General features: G+C 46.3%; 1 protein-coding gene and 1 long non-coding RNA gene across 3 annotated transcripts in view; one reads left to right on the top strand and one right to left on the bottom strand.

The window, feature by feature from the left end:
• LOC310754059 overlaps positions 1-15,364 on the top strand; it is a 63,654-nt gene that overhangs the window by 6,826 nt on the left and 41,464 nt on the right. The window lies entirely within an intron of this gene.
• Positions 7,547-15,364, bottom strand: part of LOC310753999 (UDP-N-acetylglucosamine--peptide N-acetylglucosaminyltransferase 110 kDa subunit) — a 69,519-nt gene continuing 61,701 nt past the window's right edge. For both annotated transcript variants that reach the window (XM_083595355.1, XM_083595354.1), the window contains exons 19-22: positions 15,209-15,361; positions 11,257-11,509; positions 10,441-10,564; positions 7,547-9,576 (exon numbers count right to left, since the gene is read on the bottom strand). In XM_083595355.1, the coding sequence (XP_083451481.1) occupies positions 9,402-9,576; positions 10,441-10,564; positions 11,257-11,509; positions 15,209-15,361 (705 nt within the window). In that variant the 3' untranslated portion in view covers positions 7,547-9,401. The remainder of the gene's footprint in view (positions 9,577-10,440; positions 10,565-11,256; positions 11,510-15,208; positions 15,362-15,364) is intronic.

Raw genomic sequence — 15,364 nt, 5'->3', positions numbered from 1 at the left:
TGCAGGAGGACAGGAAGACTGGAGTGCCTGGAACAGGTGAGGCTGCAGGTCCCTTATTTTGGCTGCTGGTCCCTTATTTTCAAATCTGTAAGTTGACAGCTATGCCTTAGGGTAGTGATAAAGTGGGATATCAAATCCAAACTCTTCATCTGGCTGGGTTTCCCAACACTTCTAGCACCTCGCAGGCCGACTGCCCTGGGCGCGTTGCAGGGGGTTGGTCTAGATGATCCTCTGGTCCCCTTTCCCACTCTCTCTCTCTCTCTCTCTCTCTCTCCCTCTCACGCTGACTCAGCCCCGGGTTTGGATCCTTCCCTAGCCTCAATGCTCCTTGGGAAAGTGAGGGCACTGAGCAGGGCCAGATTAGTGTTTGATGCGTCCCTCAGCTAATAATAATAATAATAATAATAATAATAATAATAATAATAATTTCTTCCCCACTCAGGGCTGGATTTAGGCTTGATGAGGCTCTAAGATACAGGACACAGGTGGTGCTGTGGGTTAAACCACAGAGCCTAGAGCTTGCCAATCAGAAGGTCGGCAGTTCGAATCCCCACGACGGGGTGAGCTCCCGTTGCTCGGTCCCTGCTCCTGCCCACCTAGCAGTTCGAAAGCACGTCAAAGTGCAAGTAGATAAATAGGTACCGCTCCGGCGGGAAGGTAAACGGCGTTTTCATGCGCAGCTCTGGTTCGCCAGAAGCGGCTTAGTCATGCTGGCCACATGACCCAGAAGCTGTACGCCGGCTCCCACGGCCAATAAAGCGAGATGAGCACCGCAACCCCAGAGTCGGTCACGACTGGACCTAATGGTCAGGGGTCCCTTTACCTTTAGAAACAATAAAAAAAGTTAAAATAAATTAATCCTTACACCCATGTATACCAAAAATAAAACAATGAATTTAAGGGCGGAAATGGAAATAAAAGGAATAGAAAAGAACATACCAATAAAAGAAAAAGAAGGTCCCTTTACCTTTACCTAAGATACTGAAGGTAATGGGGCCCTTTATATGGCCAGCTGTCCTTTGTCCACAACAAATTGTCGCCGTTTTTTTGTTGAATATATGCTATATGGTCATTGATGGACCTCATAGGTATCTCAAGCCATTTGCCCATCACAAAAGATGTATTTTATCAAAGCAATGGTTGAACTGAAATACAATTCAGAAGAAGTATATTCATAATGAAATCATTATTAATAATTATTTTTATTCATTTGGGCAATCACAAAAGATCCTTTAGAGACCCCGTTTACAAAGACTCATCATCTAGTCTCTAGAAACTTGCTATAACATGAAATAATAAAAGGTGTCAAGATAGGATGCAAACTACTAATAATTATGAATAGCTTTATTAATATGAAATGAAGTGTTATAACCTGTACAATGCAATTGTAGTTAATACAAGGCATTTTCTTATTTGGAATAATAAAATCATTTTACAGAAAGGTTCAGCCTTGCTGGCATCCATCTTGACAAGCAGAGGGAGGTTTGATGGAATTTTTAATATAATATCAATACCACCATCACAGTCCACACTGTTCATGGGGACAGCGGACCTTTGTACCCTGTGCCACTTAGTGAGTGTAAAAGACAGTATTTCTAGTAATATGTCACATTCCTAAATAATACCAATACTAAATAAGAAATAATAGCATTACTATACATGCCTGCGCATCAAACCAGTGATATTTTAGGGGGCAGGCTAGCAGGCGGTCTTTCAGGACCAGTGTTGTATGGTCTTGGTAAGACTTGATTTAAATCCCTTTTTAACCGAAAAGTTCAGCCTTGCTGGCATCCTCTTAATATGGCCATCCAGAGGAAGGTTTTCCTTTTACTTACATCATGGGAGCAGACACAACACAAAACAAAACACTGTTGCTGGATGTCGGTTTTATTTGTTTTTTTTCTTCTATTTTGCAGAGGTACATCCAGGTTTTTTCCCCTTTAAATTTTTTGGGGGCTCCCAATAGAGTGGGGCCCTAAGCTGGAGCTTGTTTAGCTTATATGTAAATCCGGCACTGGCATAGATACATAGATAGATGATTTATAGAATGGGGCCCTTGATATGTCCAGCTGTCGTTTGTCAACAACAAATTGTCGCCAGATTTTTGTTGAATATATGCTATATTTGGTAACTGGTGGACCTGATAGGTATCTAAAGCCATTTGCACATCACAAATAGGAGCCGACACATCACAAAACACTGTTGCTGTATGTTGGTTTTATCTTATTTGTTTTTTATCTTATATTTGGGGAATGTACATCCAGTTTCCCCCCCCCTTTAAATTCTTTGGGGGGCCCTGATATATGCCATATTTCATTTCTTCTTTCTAGTTGGCTTCTTTCTTTTCGTTTTGGGTAAACCAGGCATAGGCAAACTCAGCCCTCCAGATGTTTGGGACTACAATTTCCATGATACCTGGCTACTGGTCCTGTAAACTAGGGGTGATGGGAGTTGTAGTCCCAAAACATCTGGCGGGCCGAGTTTGCCTATGCGTGCCTTCATTGATTTGGCAGAAGCTCAGTGAAATAAGTCCCAAGTATTGCACGGAGGGCACTGCTTTGGAATGTATTCTCTGTATTTTCCCCAGTCTTGTTGGCGTTTTCGTTTGGGCTCCCCCCCTTTCCGCTTCCGCCTCCTCCATGGCAGGTGTTGCATTTACAGATGGATTCTGACTTGACACCCATCTTTCTTTTGCAACCCAGAGCCTGGCAAGAGAGGCAAACGGTTTTAATAATCCTTTTAATAATCCTGGGAGGCACAGGAACTGCCAGCTCTCTGCAGCCGGTTGTCCTGCCATTCAAAGCAAAGCAGTCGTGGAAATGTACAGCATAAACCTGGTGAACTTTTAAATCCTTACACCTACGAAACTACGGTTCGTCGTTTCCCACTTGATTTTATTTTGATTTTCAATGTGGCTTGAATTATATTTTAAACTTAATCGTTTGATTTTGTGTTTTCAATGTATTATATATTTGATGTTAGCTGCCCTGAGCCCGGTCTCAGCCAGGGTATAAATAAATTATTATTATTATTATTATTATTATTATTATTATTATTATTATTATTTTTTTCCCATTTATTTGGGGAATCCATATTTGCAACGCGTTTGATTCCTTAAAAAAAACACCACCAGGGAAAGTACACGGGATTTACGAACCATGTCATAAGGAAATCGTTATATAAAACATGGACAAAATATAAGGATCTCCTAGAATCGAAAACACCATGGTGGGCGTCACCTCTAGAAGCAATTACAATAAAAAAGAAAAATATGGAATTAGAATGGGCCACATATAAAGATCTGATTAGGGGAAAAGACAATAAATTGGTAATTAAAGATTATGAGGAAATTAAACAACACCTTACGGGTTGGATCCAGTACCATCAATTACATGAAGTGTTCAGGACATATTAAAAAAAAGGTTTCTCAAACGAACCTTCATGATTAGAAAAAGTGTTATTACAAAACAAATAAGGTAATACCAAAAGACGAACAGGTCAAGCAGGTAATGATCAAGTGGACTTTAGATATTGGAAAAACCATTAACTTATCAGCATGGGAAGAAATATGAACTGGAAATTTACAGCCTGTGAAGTATTGAGGGAAAACCTAATCAACATGTTTTATAGATGGTACTTAACACCTACCAAAATAGCTAAGACAAAAACAAATCTGTGCTGGAGGTGTGGTAAAACAGAGGGGACACTTATACATGTTTGGTGGACCTGTGAAAAAATCAAAAGCTTCTGGAACACAGTGTATGATGAACTTAAGAAAATGTTTAAGTGTAACTTTATGAAAAATACAGAAGCTTTTCTACTAGGGATAACGGACACAGGTATAGCAAGAGAAGATCAGAAAATATTCCTCTATGCCACAGGAGCGGCAAGGATCCTAATTGCTAAAAACTGGAAAAAAGAAACTGTGCCAACAAAAAAGGAATGGCAAGATAAACTGTTAAGAGTATATTGAACTGGCTAGATTAACAGAGACAGAGATCACACTAGACAAGAGTTTTAAAAAAGCATGGGGGAAATGCAGAGAATACTTCACAAAACAGTGCCCTATACCCGGACTTGTTTCAATTAATGTCTGCAGGAGACTTTGTGGATATTTAGGTTATAATTAGAAAAATCTTAATAATTATTCATAAAGGAAACAGTTTATAAGTAAATAAGGAGGCCAGATACAGGATAAAGGAAGTCTTTTATTTGGTTGTTTGTATTATTGTATGTTATGCTCACTGTGTTATGTTCATGTTTAAAGTGGATGGATTTGTGTATTGGTTGGGAGGGGTTGTGTAATGTTGTAAATAAAATTCCAATAATATATTTTTTTTAAATTAAAACCACCACCAGACCTAGATGGGCAGGTGTATAAATTTATTTATTTATTCTTATTCTTATTCTTCGAGTTTGGATCGGCCCCTACAAATATTGCAAAAAATAGCACCTTGCACCAGTCTGCTGTTTTGAGAATTAAAAGGTCTAAGACAGGGGTCAGCAACCTTTTTCAGCCATGGGTCATTCCACTGTCCCTAGGACCTTGTGGGGCCAGACTATATTTGGGGGGGGGGGATCTAAACCAATTCCTATGCCCAGAGAGGCATTTTAAATAAAAGGACACATTCTACTCATGTAAAAACACGCTGATTCCCGGACTGTCTGCCGGCTGGATCCTGAAGGTGACTGGGCCGGATCCGGCCCCCGGACCTTAGTTTGCCTACCCGTGGCTTATAGCATGGGTGTACAACGCATTGATCCTGAGCCCCCAGTCCATCCTGGGGTTGTTTCTGGTCGATCGCAGGGCCTTTCTCTGCAACCTCTGCTGCTGCCATTCTCCACAGCGCTGCGAGCTTGAGCGACTGACTGTCTTGTCCTCCTCCTTCTCTCTCATGCTCCTTCCTCCGAAGCTGGCTTGCCATCCTTCCCGCTGTGCTCTTGGGGGATAGTGTGGTAGGGAGGGGGATGCTGCCTTCACAGAGGGAGAGCTGGAGGGAGGGAGAGAGAGCAGCAGTGGACCCCCCCAGCCTGAAAACCCCGGATGGATACACAGCTTTGTGAAAGAGGCTCTTCCTGAACGAGGACAAATAGAGGGCTGGCAATGGGCAGACGGCAGTGGTGGGGTAACGTCAAGATGTTGCCCGATGTCAGTTTTCCCTTTGGAGGCTTGCTGATTTTGGAGGGTCTCCTCACTGAGGGAGAGACTGGAGGGTTCAGCCCCCCCCCCCCAGCCCCCTCCCCCGAAAGAGGCAATTGATGTAGCAAGAGTTTAATGTTGGAGCTTTCCATCTCCTGCCAGCAAGTTGCAAAGCGGGCAACAGATCAGGGCGTATTAAAAGCAAGCGACAAATTAGTGAGATGGATAGGGCTCCAAATTACCCTTCGGAGTTGACACCAAAGTAACATCACAAGAGGCAAACATGCCTTCCTAAGCAGCGGAGGGTTTGCTAGGACATTGGCAAGGCCTCTTCTCTTTGTTTGGTTCAGATCCTTCTGCCCCCAGGAGACAGCTGTGCACACGCATTCTGCACTTTTGTCATCAGAAGCCCCTTTCTCCGGGTTGGGGAAACCCTGATGCTGCTAGAAGGTGCTGTCAGAGAACCTCCCGAGCCAGTCCCCTGCGCTTGGTCCCAGAGCTGTGGGGAGCCTCACCAGGAAAAGTGATGGTGGTGGCGGCGGCAGGATGGGACAAAGCAACCATCCTGGCTTGTTGTTTGTGGCCAGAGTAGGGTGTGTGCTGCTGCTGTTGTGTGGGGCTTGAGGGGAGAGAGCTGCTTTAAACTCCCCCCTCCCGCATTGAGTTAGCCAGCTCCTTCCACACAAGCACACCCTGCACGCAAGTGTTAATTGGGTCTGTATTTGGATGGTTTGGATGGTGCTGCTGCTGCCCTGAGCAGACAACACATACATCACTGGCCCACTTCAGAGCTTCTTTCTCTAGCCCTGGCTACTGCCCGGAGGAGAAGCAGCACCCGGTGAGAGCTCTGCAGCACACTCCACTAACCTGGCCAATGACCTTCTGGGGTGGGGCAGGTGGGAGAGATCAACAAACAGAACAGTTTGGCCCCAGGGGGTGTGAAATAAACACAGCTTAAGACATGTGTCAAGGGAGGGGGCGGGGAGAGTATGTTTAAGTTGAAGAATGACAATGGGTAGATCACTGCCATTTTTTGATACTGAGTAGTAGATCACAACCTATTTGAAGTTGGACTAGTTTTCTATCTTGTGGTAACCTCCTTTCCAACTATGCTCAGAAAGAATGTCCCCGATCCCGCCCCCCTATAGATATTCTTTTAATTCTTCATGGATGCTGCTCCATATTTGTTTTTTAAAAAAACTTTTTTGCATCCCCATGTGTGTGATTTCCTTTCCAGTTTTCCAGCTGCTGTGATTGCATATAGCAGGGGTCAGCAAACATTTTCAGCAGGGGGCCAGTCCACTGTCCCTTGGACCTTGTGGGGGGCTGGACTAGATTTTTTTGGGGGGAAATAATGAACGAATTCCTATGCCCCACAAAAAACAGCATAAACCTGGTGAACTTTTAATTCCTTACCCCAACAGTTATGGTTCGTGGTTTCCCATTTAATTTGATTTTGATTTCCAATGTGAGTCAAACTATATTTTAAACTAATCGTTTGATATTATGTTTTTTAAACTAATCATTTGATATTGTGTTTTTAATGTATTATATATTTGGTGTTAGCCGCCATGAGCCCGGTCTTGGCTGGGGTATAACATTAATTTCTTCTCCTCCTCCTCCACCGCGAGCCTGGATCAGCTCCTACAAATATTGCAAAAACAGCACCCCGCACCACTCTGCTGTTATGAGAATTATAAGGTCTAAGACATGGGTAGGCAAACTAAGGCCCGGGAGCTGGATCTGGCCCAATCGCCTTCTCAATCCGGCCCGCGGATGGTCCGGGAATCAGCATGTTTTGACACAAGTAGAATGTGTCAAATGTTCTTTAAAATGCATCTCTGGGTGATTTGTGGGGTATAGGAATTTGTTCATCGTCATCATCATTATTATTATTTCAAAATATAGTCCGGCCCCCCACAAGGTCTGAGGGACAGTGGACCAGCCCCCCGTCCACCCTAACCCTTTTTTAAAAATAAAGCACCTGTAATAGTAATATCTCAAGGCAGCCCTGTTTAGGGAAGTTTTTAATGACTGACATTTTAATGTATTTTTAATCTTTGTTGGAAACCGCCCAGAGTGGCTAGAGAATAAGTAATAACAACAACAACAACATATTATTATTATTATTATTATTATTATTATTATTATTAGGTAGGGAGTCGCCCAAAGTGGCTGAGGAAACCCAGCCAAATGGGTGGGGTATAAATAATAATAATAATAATAATAATAATAATAATAATAATAATAATAATAATTAGATGATGATGATGATTTTTATGGGCTAGTTTTGGGGCAGGTTCCTTTGCCAAGCAGCCTCTCGTTTTGAAGAATGAATCCAATAACCACACTAATAAGCAAACTCAATAAAAAATATTGCCAAAAAAACAGAAGAAACGCTCCAAGTCAGTGATTTTCATTTTTATTTGTCTGACACTTATCTGGAAATAGAAGCCGTTACAGTGAGCAAGCAGAAAGAAACACAACGGGAGGAAAGACCCCTTCTTCCCTCGCCTTTTTAAAAACTACACACAGTGGTTAACCTTTCCAGGACATCTTCTTCTGGCGGAAAGCGAAAGCTTAACTCCCTAATCTCCGGACTGAAAGCGAAAGCTCAACTCCCTAGTTTACTCCCAAGTAGATGTGTAGCCTTTCTCGACCGGCGGCAAAATTCAGAATTCTTCGCCATGAAAAGAAAGCGCCGGGCACGGGGGCAACTAAATGCTTCTCGTCAATATTATTATCTATATCTAGAGAATCGATATAACCCAGCCCATAAGAAGCCCAAATGAAGGGAACTGGCGCTGCAAAGATTGAAGATTTAACCTCAGGGCCCAGGACAAATGCTTCTTGCTGATATTATCTATATATAGATCATCAATACAATCCAGCCCATATTAAGCCCAAACGAAGGCAACTGGCGCTGCAAAGATTTAAGGGTTGACCCCAGGGCTCGGGCAACTAAATGCTTCTTGCTGATATCTATATATAAATAATCGATATAATCCGGCCCATATTAAGCCCAAACAAAGGGAACTGCAAAGGTTTAAGCACAGCTCAGGGCGACATACCTGAGGATCAAATTCGGAATATAACGAAAGGCGCGTGAGGCCGGCCACAGATATAAATTATTGGCACGGATCCATGTGCAGCACCACCGCGAGCACAGAAAATGCACCACTCTTAATCTTTTCGGCGTTGGGCAGGGAAGCAATTTGGAAAACAACCCATCAGATACAAGCTTTGCCCTCCAATCAATCATTTTATGGGCTAAAAGCTGGTCAGCGATACTTCGGATGTGAAAAAGTAGGTTTGCGCTCGACCGTGATATTTCCAAAAAGCTTGCCGAAGTGGAGGCGGAAACCCATACTTACCTGGAAGAGCTGCATTTGACAAAGTCAAAGCGCCGGCGGCCCAGCACATAATTGTTCCATCAACTGAGAAGCGCACGTCCGAATGCGCCAACCTGGGCAAAAACCAACGCTCTTCTATTCAGTTTTCAGCCTTGATGGCGGTGTGCAGGCCTGCGCCTCTGTACATAATTTGATGCCTCCCTGGAAGGATGCGCGGTTTGGCACCGGGTTGCTATCCTCCCCCCCCACTTTACGCATTTTTTTGGCGCAGTCAACCCGGTGTGAATTGAAGCTGAAAAAGCCAAAACTTTATGTCTTAAATTGCATTTGCTTTTTCTGTGCAATCGACCCGGCGTGAATTGAAGCTGAAAGAAACAAAACTTTAGGTCTTAAATTGCGCTTGCTTTTTCTGCACAGTCGACCCGGCATAAATTGAAGCAAAAAACAAACAACAGTAGCCCCAGAGAGAAGTCCAAGATTAAGAAAGCGGATGTTGGTTTGAGTGGTTTATAAAACCCGTAAAAGCTGCGGCACATTTATCCCTTCCATCAACCTTGGAAGAAGGATGCGGACTTAAAATGCTGTTAAAAGAGAGCCACTGACGGACCAAGAGGAATTCTTAACAATGTTATCTTTAAAAGCTCCAGATTTGTGTAGGAAGGGAGGGGGGGAGAAAAGAGACTTGTTCATGGGAAATCCGAATCAACTGACCATCCGTTCACGCCTCCCCGCGGCAAGAAGATCCAGAAAAGAGGGTTTTTTCAGGGGGTCGGAAATTGCTGGCCTCCCCGTCATGCAAGAACTAGAGTCACCGGTTGCCACCCAAATCACATCCTTGGCTCCTGCTTCCCTCTGCTCCGGAAGGAGGGACATATCCTGAAGGATTTATATTCCGTGGCTCCGGATCTTTAGGCTGATTCCCCAGTCTCGGCGGGCTTGAGGATGTGGTCTGGTTTGTGGCCGGCGGAGAAGTGGTCCCACATCAGGAGGTAGAGCCGCTCCAGTTCCAGGGTGTACTGCTTGGTGTTGAAGAGGGGGCTGGATATCCTCTGCTTCCACACCTTGCCGCGGATCTTCTTCAGGCTACGTGAGAAAAACATTCGTTTATTATTAATTACTTAATTATTAGTAATCCATTTATTAATCAACATTTTATTGATTTTCCCAAAAAGAAAACGAAAAAACAGGGGATATCACAAACAAATTAAACGGTAATTTGGATGGGGTCAACCTCCCTCCGCTCCCCCCTCAGTTCCTTTCTAATACTTATATATTTATTATTGCAAAAGGGAAACATTCCTCCAATTGTCCAAATTAAGAGGACGCCAGCAAGGTGGAACCTTTCTGTAAAACAAGGATTTTACGATTCCCAAAAGGAATCCCCCCTCTTGGTTCCTTTCTAATATACGTGTTCATGCACGTCCATAAAATCTTATATACCGTATTATTTTTCCGTCTATGAGACGCCCCCCATTTTTGCAGCAACAACCAATCGCCAGTCCACCCTCGGCACTATCCACGTATAATTCGCCTGTCTTTAGCACCTGCTCTTTGCAAACTGTTGTTGTTGTTGTTGTTGTTGATCATGATGATAATAATAATAATAATAATAATAATAATAATAATAATAATAATGAAGTATGCAAAGAGCATGTCTCAATGAGTGCCTGTCTTTAGCAACTGCTCTTTGCAAACGGAAGCGTGGCACTCAAAACGGAGTACGTTTGGCTTCTGGAAAAAGTCCACAAACCAGAACACTTCCTTCTGAGTTTGCAGCGTTTAGCTTCTGGGTCGTTTGAGTGCCAAGGCGTTTGAGCACCAAGGTGCCACTGTATTCTAGGAAGATTTTTCTCCAAAGAAACATGATGCTGAATGCTACCTTCGGGTTTCGTGAGCTGCACAACCAACGCCGCGGCCTCTCCCAACCCCAGTTGCATGTCTACTTACTATTCTGGATCGGTCCCCAGTTTCACGGCGACGTCTTCATATTCCTGTCGACTCTTCGCGATGAGCTCGGGGCACCCGAGGCAAGTGAGCTGGGAGGCAGCGACGCGTGAGGCGAGGGTTTCCCCTGCAAAACAGAGGGCAGCAGGTCATACAAAGCTCCGTTGCAAGCATGGTCTGTCCTCATCTTGTTGAGCAAACTAAGTGCCAGGGGCTGGATCCAGCCCAATCGCCTTCTTAATCCGGCCCGCGGACATGTGTTTTGACATGAGTAGAATGTGTTCTTTTATTTCAAATGCATCTCTGGATGATTTGTGGGGAATAGGAATTCGTTCATTTCTTTTTTCCAAAATATATTCCGGACCCCCACAAGGTCTGAGGGACAGTGGACCAGCCCCCTGCTGAAAAAGTTTGCTGACCCCTGCCCTATCCTCTATTCCTAACTCCTATCTCTAGCCCCTATTTCTAGTCCCTATTTCTAACCCCCTAACCCTAAGCCCTATCCCTAATCCCTGCCGACAAAGTTTGCAGACCCCTGTTGAGGAACATCTTCTTTGTGGATTAAGGGAAGCGCCCAAGTAGAAGGGCCCATTGCCCAAACTGGATAACCCAAGTCTTCCTTCCTTCCCACTAGCATAACCATCTGGCTCACAACCAAGCCCTTGGGATACACAGGCCAACCTCCTGACAATCCCCCAGAACACCCCCCTGGTGGGAATCCCAGGCCCAACTCAAAGCAACGTGTCTCAGCACCCAATACCAGAACAATATGCATAATCATCGTAATCATCACAATATCGACTCGAGCCGCCATCTCACCTGGCATGGTCACCATGGGGGTTCCAGCCCAGAGGACATCCATCCCGGTGGTGTGGCCATTGCAAAGGGGGGTGTCCAGGCAGACGTCGGCCAGCTGCCCCCTCCTCACATGCTCCTCTTTGGGGGCGACCGGAGAGAAGATGATCCGGTTCTGGGGGAGGCCCATGTTCTGCGCATACTGCTGGATGTTTGGTTCCCCCACAGCTGGGAAACGCAGCAGCCACAGGACGCTGTTTGGGACACGTTTCAGAATCTGCAAGTAATAGCAATAACATTAACAATAACAATAATAATTTATTATTTCTACCCCGCTCATCCGGCCGGGTTTCCCCAGCCACTCTGGGTGGCTCCCAACCGAATATTAAACAGAATAAAACATCAAACATTAAAAGCTTCCCTAAAGAGGGATGCCTTCAGATGTCTCCTAAAAGTCCGATAGTTTATTTCTTTGACATCTGATGGGAGAGGGAGCCACCACTGAGAAGGCCCTCTGTCTGCTTCCCTGTAACCTCACTTCTCGCAGGGAGGGAACCACCAGAAGGACCTTGGGTGAGGGACCCCGGAGTCCAGGGTGGAGATGCTCCTTCAGGTGGGGTCTTATCCTGCGTCCCAGACGGAGCTGCCCTGGACACAGAATGGACCTGCGCCTCCATGGACAGAGGTGAGTCCAAAATGACTCCCAGGCTGCGCACCTGGTCCTTCAGGGACAGTTACCCCGTTCAGAACCAGGGAGTCCTCCACAGCAGCCTCTCCCCTGTCCCCCAAGAACAGGACTTCTGTCTTGTCAGGATTCAACCTCAATCCGTTAGCCACCATCCATCCAAGCGCCTCCAGACACTCACACAGGACCTTCACTGGTTCAGATATAAAGGAGAGGTAGAGCTGGGTATCATCCGCATACTGATGGAAACGCCCAGCCCCAAATCCCCTGGTGATCTCTCCCGGTGCATTCATATCAATGTTAAAAAGCATGGGGGAAGAGGCACCCCACAAGTGAGAGCCCAGGGGTCTGAACGCTCATTCCCCCCCCCACTTTCTGGATGTAGCCCAGGAGGAAGGAGCAGAACCACTGTATAACAGTGCCCCCAGCTCCCAGCCCCTCTAGACGGTCCAGAAGGATATTATGGTCGATGGTATCAAAGTCCGCCGAGAGATGCAGCAGAACCAATAAATAATAATAATAAATTATTTATACCCCGCCCTCATTGGCCAGGGCCAGGCTCAGCACGGCTAACACCAAATATAAATTACAATAAAATGTAATAGAAAAAAACCCCAATTAATAAAAATTAAGCTTAAAATACAGCCTCATTTTAAAATACAGCCCATAAATCAAGACTATAAAGGGAGGAAACATCAGCTATTCACCCGAGCCAGCTATCCATGCTGGATGGGCCAGCATGGGCCAGCAAAAAAGCCACGGGAAAATTTATATGCCAAATCCCATACAAGGTGTCAGAGTGAGTCTAAGCCGAAGGCCAGGCGGAACAGCTCCGTCTTGCAGGCCCTGCGGAAAGATGTCAAATCCCGCAGGGCCCTGGTCTCTTGTGACAGAGTGTTCCACCAAGTTGGGGATAGAGCTGAAAAGGCCCTGGCCCTAGTTGAGACCAATCTAACCACCTTGTGGCTCAGGACCTCCAAAGTGTTGTTATTTGTGGACCTTAAGGTCCTCTGCAGGGCATAGCAGGAGAGGCGGTCCTGTAGGTACGAGGGTTCTAGGCCACATAGGACTTTAAAGGTCAAAACCATCACCTTAAACCTGACCCTGTACTCCACCGGGAGCCAGTGCAGTGGCTGAATGTGATCCTGCGGCGAGGACCCCATAAGGAGCCTCGCCACGGCATTCTGCACCTGCTGGAGTTTCTGGGTCAGCTTCAAGGGCATAGAGCGAGTTAAAATAATCAAGCCTGGAGGTGACCATCGCATGGATCACTGTGGCCAGATCAGGGCGAGAAAGGTAAGGAACCAATTCCTTAATACGGCGGAGGTGGAAAAATGCCACCTTTGCTGTGGCTGCAACCTGCGCATCCATGGAAAGAGAGGCATCGAAGGTTACACCCAAGCTCTTGACAGAAGGCTCTGGCACTAATTGCGCCCCCGCAAGAGATGGGAGTTGGCCCCCCAACCCCATGTTGTCCTGACCCAGCCAGAGGATCTCTGTCTTCGAAGGATTTAACTTCAACTGGCTCCCACGCAGCCACCCAGCCACGGCTTCCAAGCATCTGGTCAGTGTTTCTGGGGCCGAGTCAGGGTGGCCGTCCATTGACAGATAAAGCTGGGTGTCATCAGCATATTGACGACAACTCAGCCCTAAGCTCCAGACAATCTGGGCAAGGGGGCGCATAAAGATATTGAAAAGCATCGGGGAAAGGATTGTGCCCTGCGGCACTCCACACAACAAGGAGTGCCGCAGCGACAACACCCTTCCTGGATGTTTCATCCAGAAACCTACCAAAATGTTCTGTAACCGCTCTCTCAATTACCTTACCTAGGTACAGAAGATTCGAAACCGGGCGGTAATTGGATAGATCTAAAGGATCTAGAGATGTTTTCTTTAAGAGGAGAAACACCATTGCTTCCTTCAACTCCCCTGGGAAAGTCCCTGTGCCAGATTGATGATCTCACCAGGGGGGCTGCACCTCGTCTGGACATGCTCTAATCAGCCAGGACAGGCACAGGTCAAGGGGGCAAGTGGTGGGCCTTCCAGCTCAGAGGAATCTGTCTACATCGGCAAGGAGAAACAGTTTTCACCTTTGTCCCTAGCCCGCTGGAGATCCTTGATCGGCGCGACCAAGGCAGTTTCAGTCCCATGATGAGGCCTGAATCCCGACTGGAAAGGATCCAAATGGTCTGCATCCTCCAGGCGTGCCCGGAGTTGTTCTGCAACCACCCACTCAATCCCCTTGCCCAAGAATGGAAGATTTGAGACTGGGCGATAGTTGGCCATATTGGCCGGGTCCAAATATGTTTTTTAAGAAGCGGTTTAATGACTGCCTCTTTTAATGGCCCTCACAGAGGGAAGCATTTGCCACCCAGTGGATCCCATTGCCTAGCTCTTCCCAGCTCGCTTTTATGAGACAGGATGGGCAAGGATCAAGGAGACAGGTGGTTGGTTTTACTCGTCCAAGCGAGTGGAACAGATTGGAATTGATTCATACAACTCGACTAGACAGGACTCTTAGCTCTCTCCCGCCCCATCCCTGATCCCACAGTGGAGTCTATCCCTTTCTGAATCTGAGCGACTTTATCTGCAAAAAACTTTCCAAAATCATTGCAGGAGATCTTGGGGTCTTTCCCAGGCCCCGGTGGTAAAGGTGGTTCCATGAAATTGTGAACCACCTGAGTTTCCTCCTGCTGTTTTCTGCAGATGCAATGGGGCAGTGAAGTAAGTCTTCTTCGCCGTCACCACTCAGTAGGCTCGACGTTGAGCTCTAACCCGTGTCTGGTCCGATTCAGAATGAGTTTTCTGCCACCGGCGCTCTAGCCGTCTCAGCGATTGTTTCATCACCCTCAGCTCTGGGGAAAACCATGGGGCTGTCTGGGCTCCATGCAATCGGAGAGGGCGCTTCGGAGCCAGGCGGTTGATAGCCCTGATTAACTCCGCATTCCAGCAGCCCCCCAGGGAATCAGCTGAAAGGCCATCAGCATGGGATAAAGCACCCCCTACCACTCTCTGGAAATCATTTGGATCCATTAGGTGGCAGGGGCGGACCATCCGAATTAGTTGCGCCTCCTTGCAGAGGGGAACCAAACTAGGGGTCACCAGGAGAACATCCACCACGACCTGAATCAGCTTGGCCAGGGAATCTTGGTGCAGCGGGGGAGGTCGGTACACCAAAAGGAATCATGTACTGCCCCTATTGCCCAGCTTCCAGAACATGCACTCAGAGGACTGGGTCTTCCCAAGTGGGCGCCCAGTGTGACTTCTGATTCGCCGCAGGGAGCTACTCACATTGGCCCACATCTGCAGGGTGGCTGGGTCAATCTTGTAAAGCTGGTTGAAGTTGCAGTAGACGACAGAGTCCTCCGGCAGCCCGTACTGGGAGCGGGTGGTGACGATGATGGTGCGTGGCACCTCCTCACCTGTCGCCGCCTTGTTGTTGATCTG

This window comes from Podarcis filfolensis (genome assembly GCF_964270895.1).
Source record: "Podarcis filfolensis genome assembly, chromosome: Z".
In the NCBI taxonomy this organism is placed as follows: Eukaryota; Metazoa; Chordata; class Lepidosauria; order Squamata; family Lacertidae; genus Podarcis; species Podarcis filfolensis.
This window is presented reverse-complemented; position numbering and strand designations above follow the sequence as displayed.